The sequence below is a fragment of the Nomascus leucogenys genome, chromosome 7b (assembly GCF_006542625.1).
Source record: "Nomascus leucogenys isolate Asia chromosome 7b, Asia_NLE_v1, whole genome shotgun sequence".
Taxonomy (NCBI): Eukaryota; Metazoa; Chordata; class Mammalia; order Primates; family Hylobatidae; genus Nomascus; species Nomascus leucogenys.
The window spans coordinates 3,804,531-3,820,357 of NC_044387.1; the positions used below are offsets into that span (position 1 = coordinate 3,804,531).

The following is a 15,827-nucleotide window of genomic DNA, read 5'->3' on the forward strand; positions in this document are numbered from 1 at the left end:
CTTGTTGCCCAGGCTAGAGTGCAATGGCGAGGTCTCGGCTCACTGCAACCTCTGCCTCCCAGGTTCAAGCAATTCTTCTGCCTCAGCCTCCCAAGTAGCAGGCGCCCGCCACCACACCTGGCTGATTTTTATATTTTTAGTAGAGATGGGGTTTCACCATGTTGGCCAGGCTGGTCTCAAACTCCTGACCTCAGGTGATCGGCCCGCCTGGACCTCCCAAAGTGCTGGGATTACAGGTGTGAGTCACTGCGCCCTGCCCCAGCCTGTCACTTAATGAAGGGGTTTAGGTTACTGAAATACGTCTGAGGAGGCTGTGATATCATTAATAAATGAAATAAACAGAGCTGTCCTGTGTGGGAAGATGGCACTCACCCAGGGACTCACTGTGGCCACTGAGCCCCTGGGCAGGGGACCTCCAGGGACCCCAACTTGCTCCTCAAGCCCGAAGCCTCTTGCTGGCACTGGGCCACCTGTCTTTCTCATCTGAGCATCCCTCACACATCTCTTACACACATGGAGTCGCCCCGCACAGACTCCTCGCAGGCCCTGCGTGCTCAGTACTGCTGAGAAAATGGGGGTGGGTGGAGTGGGCACACAGTGGGGCGGGCGCTTTGCTTTCCATGGGGGTGCTGGAGTCCGAGTCAGGTCTACTGATGCCCAGATTTCCCAGCTGGCCATTGGCAACCCCTTTACAAACTCGGCATCCTGGGAGTCTAAGTGAATTATTCCACGCCCAGGATCCGTCATTGCGGGCTGGACTCCTACAGCCCACGGTGACGTCTGACCGTTCCATGGGGGGGTGGACCCCCACTGCAGCCCTTGTCCAGGAGCGGGGCTCAGGGCCAGCTTTGAGTGAGGGACACGTCGAGTTTACGGCAGCCCCTGTCCAGGAGTGGGGCTCAGGCCAGCTTTGAGTGAGGGACACGTGGGGTTTACACGTGGCCGCTTGTCTCTGCAGAGTCCACTGCCAGCTGGTTCGACTCTTTGCACGAGGAATTGAAGAGAATCCGAAGCCAGACTCACACAGCTGAGAAGCCGGCGTCCTGCTCTCGAACTGGGAAAGTGTGAAAACTATTTAAGATAATTATTACAGACCAATTATGTTGATATATACATTTAAATGTAGAAATTTATTTTTGATAGTTAAATCTTGATTTTAGAAGAAAACCCTTTTGTCCACAATTTTGTGTACACATTTGGCATTTTCAGTTCTGTACGCATCTGCGGGTTGCAGCCCACGCCGCTTACTCTCAGCGGATGCAGCTGCTCACTTGGGGGCACTGGCCTCTTAGGTTTTAACAATGTCAACAGTGTAGTTTAGAAAATGGCCCGTTAGTGGCTCTATTGCAATAATGTTAGGGACATTATATGATTTCCACGCAGGTCACACCATCTGGGCCTGAGGTAGCAGTGGGTCACTTTGATCCACTTTGCAGGACTTACTCTGTGATGGTTTGTGGCCAAGTTTTGGGAAGTGGTTGATTCTCTTTGCCTTCATTTCACCTTCCTCTTCGTTTACGGTTAGGACATCGCTGCTTGATCCTTACAATACTGTGCAACTGCAATGCAACATGGCCCTGCTTCAGGTGATCCGCGGGAGGGGCCTCCACGCCAGCGCGGGAAGGCTGCTGGGGCCTCCACACCTGCCTCATCACGGCGGCGTGGCTAAGACAATCCGGCTGGGAGCATGACCTTGGCGTCTGTTCTGGGAGCACAGATGATAAGCTCTGGAAGCTGGCAGTGTGGAAAGCACTGGCAAGTTTGTTACTGTTAAAATGTCAAATACCAACGCTTTATATCGACACGAAGCGCTTAACACAGCTGGGCTTGGGGGGCAGTCAGGAGGAAGCGGGCCATCCGTGGAGGAGGGGCCGTTCCTGCACTCCGGCAGGATTCCTCTGATGCAGGCCCTGAAGTCTGTACACGTGGTCCAGATTTGTCCTTGTCTTTTCTTCACACTGAGTTCTCTATATTTATTGAACATCTTGTCCTTTTAAGCCAGAAGAGTGTAAACTGCGTCTCGGATGTCTGTCTTTTGTCTCGAAGCCACGATGGATCACGGGTTTCCTCTGAAGCACGAGGGCTCCGGCGAGCAGAGGATTCTTCCCGGAAGGCATTCCTGCCCCGCTCCCCGGGGCACCCCGCAGTTGTGTACTACACCCTTGTTTAGTGTGCATCCATGCCCATGTAGGTGACGTCTGTAACTTAGGTTTGAGATGTGAGAATATGCGGCTGAAACTTTGATCTGTGAGGGTGGGCCGTGGCCGTTGGCAGCACGCTGTGGACACCGTTCCTCATGCTGCCGGGTGGGTTTTGCAGAGGCTTCCTTAGTGATTGCACATTTAACCGGCAGCATCCATTTTCAGAATTGCCCGGCATTCATTTATATTTTGAAGCATACAGGAAACTTCTCATTTCGTCGTTTAGCCCCACCCAGGTCAGGTGAAAGGGCAGCTTTAATGGTGGTTTTTAAGGACCACATTATCCGAGAGCACTGTGCGAGCCGAATGGTTCAATAACGAATGGCTGAATGAAAGTTCTGGGTGTAAAGAGTTAAATATGCCCTGGCTCTTTCTACCAATGTCTGCTCCTGGTTGGAAAGAAACCAAAGATTTAAGATGGGCTGCTCTTCCAGACTGGCCGTGCCTGCCTGTGCCCAGCAGCCTGTGCAGCCGGCAGTGTGCCTGGTGTCACGCCAGGAGGCTGTGGCTGCTGTGGGCCCTCTGGAACTGTGCTCCTCACAAAGTTTCCCCAAAAGGTTCTTCTAAGCCTTTATCGTCCCTGGTAAATGTTTCCCGGCCGGGCGCGGTGGCTCACGCCTGTAATCCCAGCACTTTGGGAGGCCGAGGCGGGTGGATCACCTGAGGTCAGGAGTTTGAAACCAGCCTGCCCAACATGGTGAAACCTCGTCTCTACTAAAAATATGAAACTTAGCCGGGCTTGTTGGCGCACGCCTGTAATCCCGGCTACTAGGGACACTGAGGCAGGAGAATCGCTTGAACCCAGGAGGTGGAGGTTGCGGTGAGCCAAGATTGCGCCACTGCACTCCAGCCTGGGCAACAGAGGGAGACTCCGTCCCCCCTCCCCACACACACACAAAAAACAGTTTCCCATACACTGGCCTGCTCCAAAACCCACTAACTATTTTGGCAAAACAGTCCAGGCCAAAGAGGAAGCATTTTACGTTCAATAAGAAACCCAGCCATTCCACATGGCTGGTTCCTGAGTGGCTTTGGTGATACTCGCCAGCCACCTGCTGACATTCAGAATCTCAGACCTCGGGACTGCTGTTGCGGTACCGTGCGTCTGACACCCGCCAGGAGCCCTTTGCTATCTGCGCGCAGGATGGGGGTGACTGCCCAGACATTCCCGCTTGATAGGGGCAGCCTTTCAGATGCAGCAGACATACAACACCTGTACTTTGGAGTTTTAAGGAAAAAAAAATCAGAAGTGCTGGTTAGATAGTGAAAACTTAGGATAACTTAGAAAGGTTAGTTTTAGCTTCCTTTGTGGCTCCCTGGTGCAAAACAATTAGCAGTTATGCAATGGACCTGATTCTAGTTTATTCTAATTAAGAAGTGAGGCCGGGCGGAGCCTGCCTCTGATGGCGGGGCTTGACTTCGTTCCTGAATACAATCTTGAGTAACTGGGAAAGTCTGAGTGAAAGGATGGCCTCATTCTCTTTCTAATCTTGCTGGTTTCAAGATTAGAAAATGGCATTATTTGATCTGAAATGTTTGAGAAGTCACAAATAAAGTTACTTGGGCAGACTTGGCTTGCTTTCTTTCCTTTACACATACCTGTTATTTTCAAAGCAGAATATTTTTCATGAAAACACACACAATTTAAAGAACAAGAATAAAATGAACCACCTACGCCAGGAAATTGAACGCCGCCCCAAAGCCTTCTGTGCCCTGCTCTGGAGTCCCCCTGCTCCCCCTCGGAGGGCGCCACCATTTCACGCTAAGCGCTTCCCTTCCTGCCTCCGTCCATGGCTGTATCTGCAACAGTGAGTTTAGTTTTGCACGTTTTACGCTTTATCCAAAGGAAACGTGTTGTTTTCTGTAACTTGCTTCTTTCACTCCACGTTTATTTTTGTTTATTTATTTATTTAGAGACGGAGTCTCGCTCTGTCACCCAGGCTGGGGTGCAGTGGCGCGATCGTGGCTCACCGCAAGCTCCGCCTTCCGGGTTCACGCCATTCTCCTGCCTCAGCCTCCCGAGTAGCTGGGACTACAGGTGCCCGCCACCACGCCCGGCTAATTTTTTGTATATTTAATAGAGACGGGGTTTCACCGTGTTAGCCAGGATGGTCTCGATCTCCTGACCTCGTGATCCACCCACCTCGGCCCCCCAAAGTGCTCGGATTACAGGCGTGAGCCACCGCGCCTGGCCCACTCATGTTTGAGAGGGCATTTGCATTGTGAAACTGACTTTTCCGGTCCATGAACGTGACATTATTTCCACTTACATAGATCTTCATTCATGTCTTTCAATTATTTTATAATTTTTCCATGGAAGTCTTTAAATTCTTAGATTTATTCCTAAAACTTGATTTTTGTTTGTTTTTGTGAACAAGGTCTTGTTCAGCTGCTCAGGCTGGAGTACAGTGGCATGACCACAGCTCACTGTAACTTCAGTCTCTCAGACTGAAGCGATCCCACCTCAACCTCCTGAGTAGCTGGGACTACAGGCGTGCAACACCATGCCTGGCTATTTTTAAAAAGTTTTTTGTAGAGATGGGGTCTCTGTTGCCCAGGCTGGTCTCGGAACTCCCGGGCTCAAGCAATCCTCCTGCCTCAGCCTTCCAAACTGCTGTGGTTACAGGAGTAAGCTACTGTGCCCAGCCAAAATTTCATATTTTGAGGCTTTTCTTTTTTTCATTAATGTTTTGTAGAGATAGGGTCTCACCATGTTGCCCAGCCTGGTCTCAAACTCCTGGCCTCAAGTGATCCTCCCATCTTGGCCTCCCAAAGCGCTGGGATTACAGGCGTGAGCCACCATACCTGGCCTTTGAGGCTATCTTAAGATTTGTTTTGTTTTGCATAGAAATGCAATTTTTTGTTTGTTTTGAGATGGAGTCTCGCCCTGTTGCCCAGGCTGGAGTGCAATGGTGTGATGTCGGCTCACTGCAACCTCCGCCTCTGGGGTTCAAGCGATTCTCCTGCCTCAGCCTCCCACGTAGCTGGCATTATAGACGCGTGCCACCAGGCCCAGCTAGTTTTTTGTATCTTTAGTAGAGATGGGGTTTCCCCATGTTGTCCAGGCTGGTCTCCAACTCCTGGTCTCATGATCTGCCCGCCACAATTGTTTTTTATGTGTTGGGTTATATCCAGAAACCTTGCCTCCCGTCAACTTAAAGTGACATCAGAGAGCTCTCCTAAGAAAGTTTATTCGGGAACAGCAAGGGGATTGCAGTCAGGATATGCGTGCTATGCCGGTAGGCATTTTGGGGGGTGTTCGCGATAAAGGCGACACTTTAAAAGGCAAAGAAGTCCACGTAAGCTGCTCTAGAAAGAAGTTCACAGGTCACAGCAGCTCCTGGCAGGAGGCAGTACTGTTCACCGCGGGAGTGGCCGTCACTGGGCGGGCGCCCTCGTTGCAGTCCTGAGGGTTCTGGGGCGAGTTCTGCTACAGGCAGGCCTGCGAGAGCTTCTTCACGGCCTCCCCTGACTCATTTTGTACCAGCAGCTTCCACACTCCTATTATGATAATTTACTGGTGAATTTCGGGGTTTTCTGTCATCCTATCATTTACAAATAGTAACAGCTGAATGTCTTCTTTACAATCGTGCATGGTCCAGCTATTTCCCCTAGCTTGTGATGCCAGCTGTGACATCTGGTACAGAGTTGAGCAGAGATGATGGCAGGGGCCTGGGCCAGCTCCTGTCTGAGGGATTGGGTCAGCTGCCCATCACTGCCTCTTGGCTCTGGCCCCACCCCAGCTGCCCCTCTGTGATCCCAGGTGTCTCCCCTTCCATCTGACATGGACCCGAGGGCCCCTGGAGGCGGGCAGAGCTGGGCTTCCTGGTTCCAGGGGTTTTGAGGGCGGATTTCTGATTTCAGCGGTGCTGGGTGGCTGCACAGCCCTTTCCCTGGGCGGCTTTCCCAGCTCCCACCCACACAGGACGGGGTCTTGGGGTCCTTCCTTGGCTGTGCCCTTAGTCTGTGGCTGCTGTAGTCTCTGGCCAACCCTGTCCTCCAACCGCTGCTGGAGTTCATAAGCCCATAGAATACTGCCTCCTGGAGTTCTGCAGGGCAAGCAGAATGGACCACAACCCTGAGTTCCCAGCGTCGCTCACTTTGGTCCACGTGAGGCCCTCTCTGATTTATTTACTCATTCATCCGTTACATTCATCCACTAAATATTTAAAAACACATAGCAAGTACCTATGAAGAGAACCCCTGGTTCAAGAATAAAATCACTAACAATTTCATTCCCCTCTGGACTCTCCCTGATGCACCCCCACCCTGGGTGACCCCTCTTCTGATTTGCAGTCAGAGTGCCAGCTTCTGCTGGAAGCTCTGCAGCGCCCCGTCACCCCCAGAATAAAAGTCCTAGAGGGCACCAGGCCTGCCCCACAGATTTGTGACCTTTCCTTTGCTGCACAGCCCCTCTGGTAGCCAGGTACAGCCGAGAGATGCCGCTGAGTAATGGAAAATGCACGCATTAAAACATGTAGGATTGCCAAGGAAACCAGCTATACTGAAATAGTTATCACAACCACCTGTAAATGGTGATAGAGGTATATGTAGGCACCTTTATTGACACTAAATGATGAAATATATGCACAACAGGCAAGTTGTCGGTTTAGGCATAGAGCCTGTGGGCCGAGGGTGGGTGGTCTCCCACAGGTTGGCCTTTTTGAGCACTCAGAAGCCCCTGGGAGGCCCCTCCACCTCCTCCATGGCCCAGCTCCAGTGACACCGGCCACAGGCCCGCACTGCCCCCTGTCTGTGTGGAGGGGTCAGTGTGGGCCGCCAACGGGTTAGGTAGGTCTGGGCCTTGTTCCGAGTTAGGAGCAAGCCGGGGGAGGACCTGTGCAGAGAACAGAGGGGTGGGTGGAAGGGGTCAGTGGGTACCACAGCATGGATGTGTTCCTGGGAAGGATGTGAGGGTGTTTGGCAGGTTCCTAGCCCATCACTGCTGTATCCCAGCACCAAGGACAGGGCCTGCTATGCTTGGCCAGCTGGGTGGGTGGGTGGGTAAATGGGTGGATGGATGGGTGGGTAGGTGGATGGATAGGTGGGTAGGTGGATGGATAGGTGGGTGGGTGGGTGGATGGATGGATGGATGAATAGTGGGTGGGTGGATGGATGGATGGATAGATGGATGATGGATGGATGGATGGGTGGGTGGGTGGGTGGATGGATGGATAGATGGATGGATGATGGATGGATGGATGGGTGGGTAGGTGAATGGATAGGTGGGTGGGTGGGTGGGTGGATGGACGGATGGATGGATGGATGGGTGGATGAATGTGTAGGTGGATGGATGGGTGGATGAATGTGTAGGTGGATGGATTGATGGATGAGTGGGTAGGTGGATAGATGAATGGATGTATGGATGAATGGGTGGGTGAGTGGGTGGGTGGATGGATGGATGGATGGACTGATGGATGGGTGGGTAGGTGGATGGATGAATGGATGCATAGATGAATGGGTGGGTGGGTGAATGGATAGGTGGGTGGGTGGATGGATGGATGGGTGGGTGGATAGATGGATGGGTGGATGAATGGGTGGGTGGATGGATTGATGGATGAGTGGGTAGGTGGATGGATGAATGGATGTATGGATGAATTGGTGGGTGGGTGGATGGATGGATGGATGGATGGATGGATGGATGGATGGATTGATGGATGGGTGGGTAGGTGGATGGATGAATGGATGTACAGATGAATGGGTGGGTGGGTGGATGAATGGATGTACAGATGAATGGGTGGGTGGGTGGATGGATGGACAGATGGATGGAAGGACGGATGGATGAATGGGTGGGTGGTGGGTGGATGAATGGACGGACGGACGGATGGCTAAGTGGATGAATGGATGGATCAGTGGCTGGCTGGCTATGTTGACAGAGTATGCATATGTCCTACTTTCTGAAGCTGTGCCCCTTAGGGTGGCATGGCCCACTAGACCTGGTTTCCACCTGGCTCCAGTTCCCTCGCTGTGTAACCTGGGGAGGTCTCTGTCTCCTATGGGGCTCCTGTGGGCTTGAGGCACAGGAGGCTAGGCGGCACCAGGTGCACCTGGCACAGGCCTATGCCCAACTCCAGGGGTTTCAAAAGCCAGGCAGATCCTTGCACCCTTCTGTGTCCAGTATCAGCATCCAGATGGACCAAGCCCCAAGTGTTGCTGGAAACCCCTCTGTCCAGGACCCCCAGGCAGCCAGGACACCACAGTGGGGAGGGGCCAAAGCCTGCATGGCCCCTGACCCCAAGGCGCTGCCTCTGCCTCCAGCTCCCCTACTTCGCCCTGTGCCAGCCCTGGGTACCCTCCCTGCAGGCCGCGTCCCTCGCCACCTGGCCTCCTGTCTTCTGGAACTCAGGCCCTGCCTCCTGCTCCCAGCCTTCAATGCCCACGTCCAACAGGACTCTGCTTCTCAGCCCCACCTCACCCCACAGCCGTCACTCAGGCCACATCAGTACCCGAACGCCCTGCCACCAGCAGCCGTGGGGCCCCAGGGAGCGGCGGGCTGGCAGGGGCACTGAGGGCCTGGGTTTGGTGGCCCAGCTGGCTCAGGCCGCCTACAATGCATGTGGCCCTGCCAAGGAGGCAGACAGCCCTGAGCCTTAGCACAAAGCATTTTAGGTTTATTTAAATAAAAATTATAATTTATACAATACTTTTTCTTTAAACAAACAAAGTTTTCTTAAAAAAATGTTACAGGAGATTTTTTTCACCAGTTCTTAATACAGTACAATCCTTTTGTTGAACAAAAGTCACACTGGCAATGATTATTTACAGATCCAAAATAGACTCAGGCTTCAGACATAAAAAATTTAACATTCATCTAGTTCAGTGATTAGTCATAGAAATTAAACATCTGCCCAGATGTGCACAATCTGGTTAAAACTACAGCTTCTCTCCATCAGCTTCTCTCCATGGGGAGCCCAGAGCCCGTGCAGTCCGCGCTCCACTCCCGAGGACTTCCAGGGAGGGGCCTGTGCTGGCAGCAGAGCCAATCAGTGGCTCTCCCCCGCCCCCCCGCTCCCCGAATGTGGCCCTCCCTGGGGCGCTGCAGCCACACCTGGCACGTGGTCAGTTTTCATCTCCCTTTCTCCACAAAAGGGACTCGAACTAGACCACCCGACGCTGGGAAAGAAGCCCCATCTGCCCCAGGGACCCCTCCCGCTGTGTTTGGGGACTGAATCCCAGCACCTAGGAAGAGGCGCTCACTGGCCCTGAGGCCCCGGCCCCACCCTTGGGCACCGCCAGGCCCTGGGGAGAGAGGTGTGGCCATCGTCTGTGGGCGCTGCCTCTGCAGCCGTCCCTGGAGGTGGGTCAGTGCCCACCCTGTGTTGCCTCAGGCGCCAAGGTGGGGTTCACTGGGGTGTGTCCCCCACCCCTGGTGCACCAAGAGAGCCGGTCCCCTACAGGGGCCAGACTCACGGCTCAGAGCGGGTTCTGTCCCCATTTGGGAAAGGCCGCCGTGTGGTCATCCTGACGCCGACGTCCGCGCAGTCCAGAGCCACGGGGGCTCTGCTCCACCGCCTGGGATAGGACGTGCTTAATCTGGTGATCGGCGCAGCTCCCCCAAAGCACCCCCGGCACCAGCGTGTGACCCTGCAGCCCCTCGTGAAGGGGGTGAAACCAGCCTATGCCGCCGGATCCCTCACCCACACCAGCAAATGAGGATCGGAGCAAAGGTAAAAATTACATCTGAAAAATGATACAAAAATAAGAAAAACAGCTTGCTCTCTGTAAAAAATATAATCTTCTGTTTCTTCAAAAAACAACAATCTCAACGACACCCAAGGGACTCAGGACAAGCTGAGGGAGCTTCGGGATCCGCCCCAGCAGACGCGCAGGCCCGCGGGACGGCCACGTCCTTCCAGGAGGCCCAGGCCGCCTTTCCCTCCCTTCAGCCCAGTGCAGGCGGCCCCAGCAAGCCAGGCCTGCGGGCGCTCCCTCCACAAATGCCATCTTGTTCCCGGGAAGCCCAGGCTTCCCTGGGGCGGGGCAGGGGCGGTCTGTGCCCGGACTGGCACTTGCTAGGCACGCGGGGGAGGGAACACTGTCGCATGTCGGCTGCAGGCAGTGCAGGCCCAAGCCTCTAGGCTTGGCTCACAGTTGCTCCCTAAAGCACAGGGGCTGCCAGAGCCTCTCGGATGGCCCAAAGGCGGCCGCAGCCTGGGCCACCATGGTCCCGGAACACTCCTGCCCACTCCCTCCCCCAACCAACCCAGGCAACCGCAGCCTGGAGGCCATGTGCCAGACATGCCACAGTGCCCAGAGCACCTCCAACAGCCTTCGCGGATGTTCTCCTGGGCCTTCCAAAGAGCAAAGTGTGAGAAAGATGTGCTTTTACCTGCACCATCCTGTGCCCTTACTGGTCCCCAACTACAGAACTCCTGGCCGGCGTGTCAGGCCGAGAGCAGCAGGCGGGCCCCTACAGACACGGTGCTGAGCACCCTGCAGGCCAGCAAGGAAGGCGCCACCAAAGACACAGAGGGCAGGCGAGGGGTGGGTCCTTCTCACCCTCCCTGTTCCCGTGGAGCACGTGTGGAGCACAGGCAGGGTCGCTGCGCCCGGCTCCAGCGCGGCACCAAGGGCAAATGCCACAGGAGGGTCTCATGTAAGAGGAATGAGGACCGCCAGGCCCGTTTCTCGGTGGTTGGTGAAAGGCCCCCATATCCCTCCTTGACGACATCTTTCTGTCCCCAGGAGGAAGGGCCCTGCACTCTTCAGCTATGGCTTTGGTGGTGGACGAGCTTCCGGCCTCTGGAGAGCAGGACACAAGGTTGAGAGAACCTCTCGGGGTGGCTGGAGAGGTTTCTCCGTCCAGGCTGGAACGGAGAAGGGCGGGGCCAGGGGTCCTGTGCGTCTTCTCCACAGGCCCTCGAGGGCCTCCGCCCCCTCCCCCAGTCCTCAGGTGGCCCTCAGAGGCGCCTGACGTGCCCTGCGGGAGAGGGGCACCCCGTCCCTGTGAGCCCTGGCCCCTTCTTGGTCGATACAACGCAGAGGTCAACACAATAGAACCACAGGCCCAGGAGAATTATTGCAAAAGCTCATGAGGATGTCCAATTGTTTCCACTACCAAATCGTTAAAAAAAAAAAAAAAAAAAAAAAAAAATTCCAGCAACGTCCCGGGCAAGTCAATACTAGCTGTCCCCGCCAGACGCTGCCGCTGAGGTGATCTTGATGTACTGGCTGAGAATGGTCTCGAAGGCCTCATCCCTGTGCACCATGGCACCAAACACGAGCGGCTGGCAGGGAAGAAATGCCACCAGTGAGTGTGGCACAGCCAGGCTGGCACCAGGACCAGGACCAAGACTAAGTCCAAGACCAGCCCCAGGCCAGCACATGGGTCTGGGTGCAAAAGACTGGTGTCCCCCCACCACCCGGAGCCACGCTCTAGCCGAGAGGCAGAGGGGAGCCAGGCTTCAGCCCCGTGCCTCCCTCCTCCCGAGTCACTGAGTCGGGGGACCCCCATGCCCAACATCCCTGTCTGTCCCGTGACTCGATGGTCCCAGCGAGATTTCCAACCCAACCTGGACGCAGCCCCAGGCTCTAGCTGCTGCGAGGGAGGGGGCGGCTTTGTGACCCTGCTGCCCAAACTAAAACTCTGGCTCTCTGCCCCACGCTGGTCCCAGGGTTGCTCGGAGCCAGGCCCCTGGGCCCACACCAACCCCTTGGCGGCCCCCCGCCCGGCACCTACTTTCTGCGTGGATGGCGTCGACACGGCAATCCCCATGCCTGAGCCTGGGAGGACAGACAGGACCTTGTACTGAAAGGCAAAGCATGGCTGTCACCACAGGTCTCTCCTGGGGACAGGGAGGCACAGCCCTCCGCAGGCCCAGGGCATCCTCCTCCACTGGGCACACAGGCAGTAGGGCCCACGGGCACGTGGGACTTCCAAGCAACAGAAAGTAAGGGCCTGTGGGCACCTCCTCACTTTGTGGCCGAGACACCAGACCTGTAAAGGGTCTGTCCCACCCCAGCCCAGACCACCGGCCAGCTGGCCTGAGGAAGGTCAGAGACAAGCAGGCCCGAGGAGGCTGACGGTGGGCACTCGGCCCCAGAACTCGCTTTCAGGGCCTGACACCAGGAGGGCCATCTGTCAGCACTGCCAATCCCAAGAGGCAGGCTGGAAGGACCCCAGCCCTGAACTCACCCCTTCTGGTCACCTGACTGCACCCTTTTTTCCAGAGCCGGATGGGAGAGATGACCCACAACTGCCATGGGGCCGGGAGTACCCGCTGTGCCAATGTGGACACGCCCAGGACGCTCGGAGCTGGGAGGGAGCTGGGGGCCCTGACCACTCTGGCCGAGTGTGCCTGCCAGTGCCTCACTGAGCCTTCCTGTCCCAGAAAACAAGGGACCACAGGCACCTGTGGCCAAGCCCACCTGCTCATTCCATGTGACGGGAAAATGCTGAGAAAATGCCCAGAGCGGGTGCGACCGTCTGAGCTCTCACCGGAAAACCTGCGTCCGAGGCAGGAGCTCAGGGCCCCCGTGCTTTTCTTGATGGGGAGGGTCCCAAACACGAGGGGTGGGGAACACAGCAGCCAGAGCAGGGCTTGGGGCCTGACCTCATGGGCTCCAACCCAGCCCCTCCACTTTGAGACACACGGTCCAGGCAAGTGGACCCCAGGGCAGGGGTGGACCCCAGGGCAGGGGTGGACCCACAGGGACGTGGGGACTCAAGTCAAGGAAACGGACCATGGCCGGCCAGCGTGGCCGCAGTGCCCAGATGCTGACAGAGGCTGGCAGAGGTCTATATGGAAAGCCTCGCCAGCCTCTGTCAGGTGACGAAGAAAACACGGGGGCTGGTGGGTGCACCAACCTTCTGGATGTCCGTGATGTCCACCAGCTTGATGACTTTGTTCCTCTTGGAGGACCCGGATTTGGAGCTTTCGAAGCACAAGTAACTGGAAGGCGAACGGACAGAGGCGTCGCCTGGCTCTTGAACCAGAGCACGCTCCCACCAGGTGGGGGTCTCCCGGGGCTGCCCCTCAGCCCCCAGTGGGATGGACAGAGACACTCCCTTCCCACCAGACACAGCACCTGTGAAACACTCATGGCCATCGCTCTGTGTGAGACACTCACGGCCACTGCTCTGTGTGAGACACTCACAGCCACTGCTCTGAGACACTCACGGCCACTGCTCTGAGACACGGCCACTGCTCTGAGACACTCACGGCCACTGCTCTGAGACACTCACGGCCACTGCTCTGAGACACTCACGGCCACTGCTCTGTGAGACACTCACGGCCACTGCTCAGTGTGAGACACTCACGGCCACTGCTCAGTGTGAGACACTCACGGCCACTGCTCAGTGTGAGACACTCACGGCCACTGCTCTGTGTGAGACACTCACGGCCACTGCTCAGTGTGAGACACTCACGGCCACTGCTCTTGTGAGACACTCACGGCCACTGCTCAGTGTGAGACACGGCCACTGCTCTATGTGAGACACTCACGGCCACTGCTCTGAGACACTCACGGCCACTGCTCAGTGTGAGACACTCACGGCCACTGCTCTGTGTGAGACACTCACGGCCACTGCTCTATGTGAGACACTCACGGCCACTGCTCTGAGACGCTCACGGCCACTGCTCTGAGACACTCACGGCCACTGCTCTGAGACGCTCACGGCCACTGCTCTGAGACACTCACGGCCACTGCTCTGAGACACTCACGGCCACTGCTCAGTGTGAGACACTCACGGCCACTGCTCTGAGACACTCACGGCCACTGCTCTGAGACACTCACGGCCACTGTTCTGCGTGAAACCTAAGACTGCCCATTCCCCTGGGATTCCCAGCGAGCGACACAGGTGTCCTGGAGCCCTAGCTGGGAGTGTCCAGGTCACCTCCTCTGCAAGAAGCAGAGGGGAGGTGGGGCCTTGGCCACAGCTGCAGGTGTGGGGGACGGGGTGGCTGAGGGCCAGGCAAGACCAAGAATAGACCCCATCCCCAGGCCAGCTCTCCCACTCCCGCATCTGGGATTTCGGGGGTTTGGGGTGTAGCAAGGGTAAGTCTTGTTCTTGCAGAGAAGAGGCAAAGCCCTCTTCTGGCTACTGTGTCTCAGACAGCAATGAGGACCCAGGGCCTCGGCGTTAGCAGGTCCCCACATGGTCCCCTCCTTGGGAGACTCTGCCCCTTGTTCTCCACGAACTGCTTGGGCCCCAGAGGAGACAGCATCCCCGCCAGCCTGAGGGATGGCAGTAGTGCGGCCCAGGCCACGTCCAGCTTGGAGGCAACACCTTTCCTCTGGGAGCCCAGACAGCCGGCAAGAGCAGACCGCGGGAGAGACCGGGGTCACCACTCAGGAAAACCCGCACTGGGCCAGCTGCGCCATCCCAGGGCCCAGGCAGCCTCCTGCGCCCCCTCCCCTGCAGCCACACAGGGCCCCACGGCTGCACTCACTTCTCCGTGACGTAGAGCACCCCGTTCCTGATGTAGTCCGTGGGCATCTTCCGGTCCCTGTTGATGAGGCAGCAGCGCCAGCCATTCTCGCACACTAATGGGAGAAGTCCCTCCTGTCACGCTTTCCACTGGGAGTACCCAGCCTCTGACCTGACGCTGGGACCCGGGAGCCCTGACTCTCAGATCCTGACATCCGCCCACTGCGCTCACGTCACATCCGCAGCGAGAGGAAGGCGCGCCGGCAAGAGTGAGGTGGCCCCGGAGGGTGGAAAACAGGTGTTTCCTCTTCACCAGGCACCGGCAGGGTTTTTAAAGTAAAAGCACCCAGGCAGAGCAGGGAGCAACAGAAGTCAGTGTGGCCAGGACACCACCTCCACCAAGACCAGCAGGGCCAGGGCTCAGCAAAGGACGAAGCTCCGTTCTCCACAGCTGCCTCTGCAGCCGCTCATCACACACCTCGGGCTGCCCGGTTTAGTTTAACAGGAGGTCCCTTTGGGAAGGCTGACCTGTCCCCAGGAAGGGTGACATGTCCCCAGGCTCCTGAGTCACCTCTCCCTTGGTGGCTGTTTCTCCAGACACGATGGAACCAGGGGCAGACCCCCTGCCAGCGCCCTGCAGGCCCTGACACCTCGCCCTGGACTCTCTCCCCAGCGTGTCGCCTGCACGCCTGCTGTCAGGGGAGGGCTGCAGCGCGGACGGCTCTCCCCACGGGCACGCCCTCCTCCCCTGTAGCCTGCAGAGTTCTCATGAACCCCAGCTCCTGCACTCCTCTTGGGGTCCTGGGGCAGTGGGATGTGAATGCCATCCTGAGAGATCCTCTGGCCTGTCACAGGGCGACTCCCTCCTGCACCCACAGCGCCCCCCAATGGGCCTTCAGTCTGTGCCTGTGCTCGGTCTGGCCTCAGACTCACAGCACACATACCCGCCAGCGGACGCTCGTTTTCTGTCAGATTGAAGATCTCGTGGAAATTGCCCTTCTTGGTGCTGTGGAAGCGGCCGGCGTCCTCCTCTTTACCCAGGCCAGCTGGTGCACTGGGCACATAGCTCCGTGACGAGGTCGTCTGCAGCTGCCAACAGCAAACAGTGTCGAGGTCAGGCCCGCTGCCCACGCCCGCAGCACCCAGATGCGCTGGCCGCACACACACCCCCCAAAAGCTGGGATCCAAATTTGGGAAGACGTTCCCCAGGTCCCTTCTGGCCCAGTGCGGCTCCTTCTTCCAGGCAGGGCCACCTC

At 56.7% G+C, this 15,827-nt stretch overlaps 2 protein-coding genes and 1 pseudogene across 4 annotated transcripts in view; 2 read left to right on the plus strand and 1 right to left on the minus strand.

Moving 5' to 3' along the window:
• CERK (ceramide kinase) overlaps positions 1 to 3,770 on the plus strand; it is a 55,412-nt gene extending 51,642 nt beyond the window's left edge. For both annotated transcript variants that reach the window (XM_003278571.4, XM_030815345.1), the window contains exon 13: positions 959 to 3,770. In XM_003278571.4, coding sequence (XP_003278619.2) covers positions 959 to 1,031 — 73 coding nt within the window. In that variant the 3' untranslated portion in view covers positions 1,032 to 3,770. The remainder of the gene's footprint in view (positions 1 to 958) is intronic.
• Positions 982 to 3,770, plus strand: LOC115835932 (annotated as a pseudogene). The gene is made up of 2 exons (XR_004030897.1): positions 982 to 1,062; positions 1,526 to 3,770. The product of XR_004030897.1 is annotated as an uncharacterized LOC115835932 (transcript).
• Positions 3,771 to 8,789: 5,019 nt separating this feature from the next.
• GRAMD4 (GRAM domain containing 4) overlaps positions 8,790 to 15,827 on the minus strand; it is a 101,042-nt gene continuing 94,004 nt past the window's right edge. The window contains exons 15-19 of the mRNA XM_012507680.2: positions 15,516 to 15,660; positions 14,594 to 14,687; positions 13,009 to 13,093; positions 11,881 to 11,949; positions 8,790 to 11,428 (exon numbers count right to left, since the gene is read on the minus strand). Of these exons, the coding sequence (XP_012363134.1) occupies positions 11,324 to 11,428; positions 11,881 to 11,949; positions 13,009 to 13,093; positions 14,594 to 14,687; positions 15,516 to 15,660 (498 nt within the window). The 3' untranslated portion in view covers positions 8,790 to 11,323. The remainder of the gene's footprint in view (positions 11,429 to 11,880; positions 11,950 to 13,008; positions 13,094 to 14,593; positions 14,688 to 15,515; positions 15,661 to 15,827) is intronic.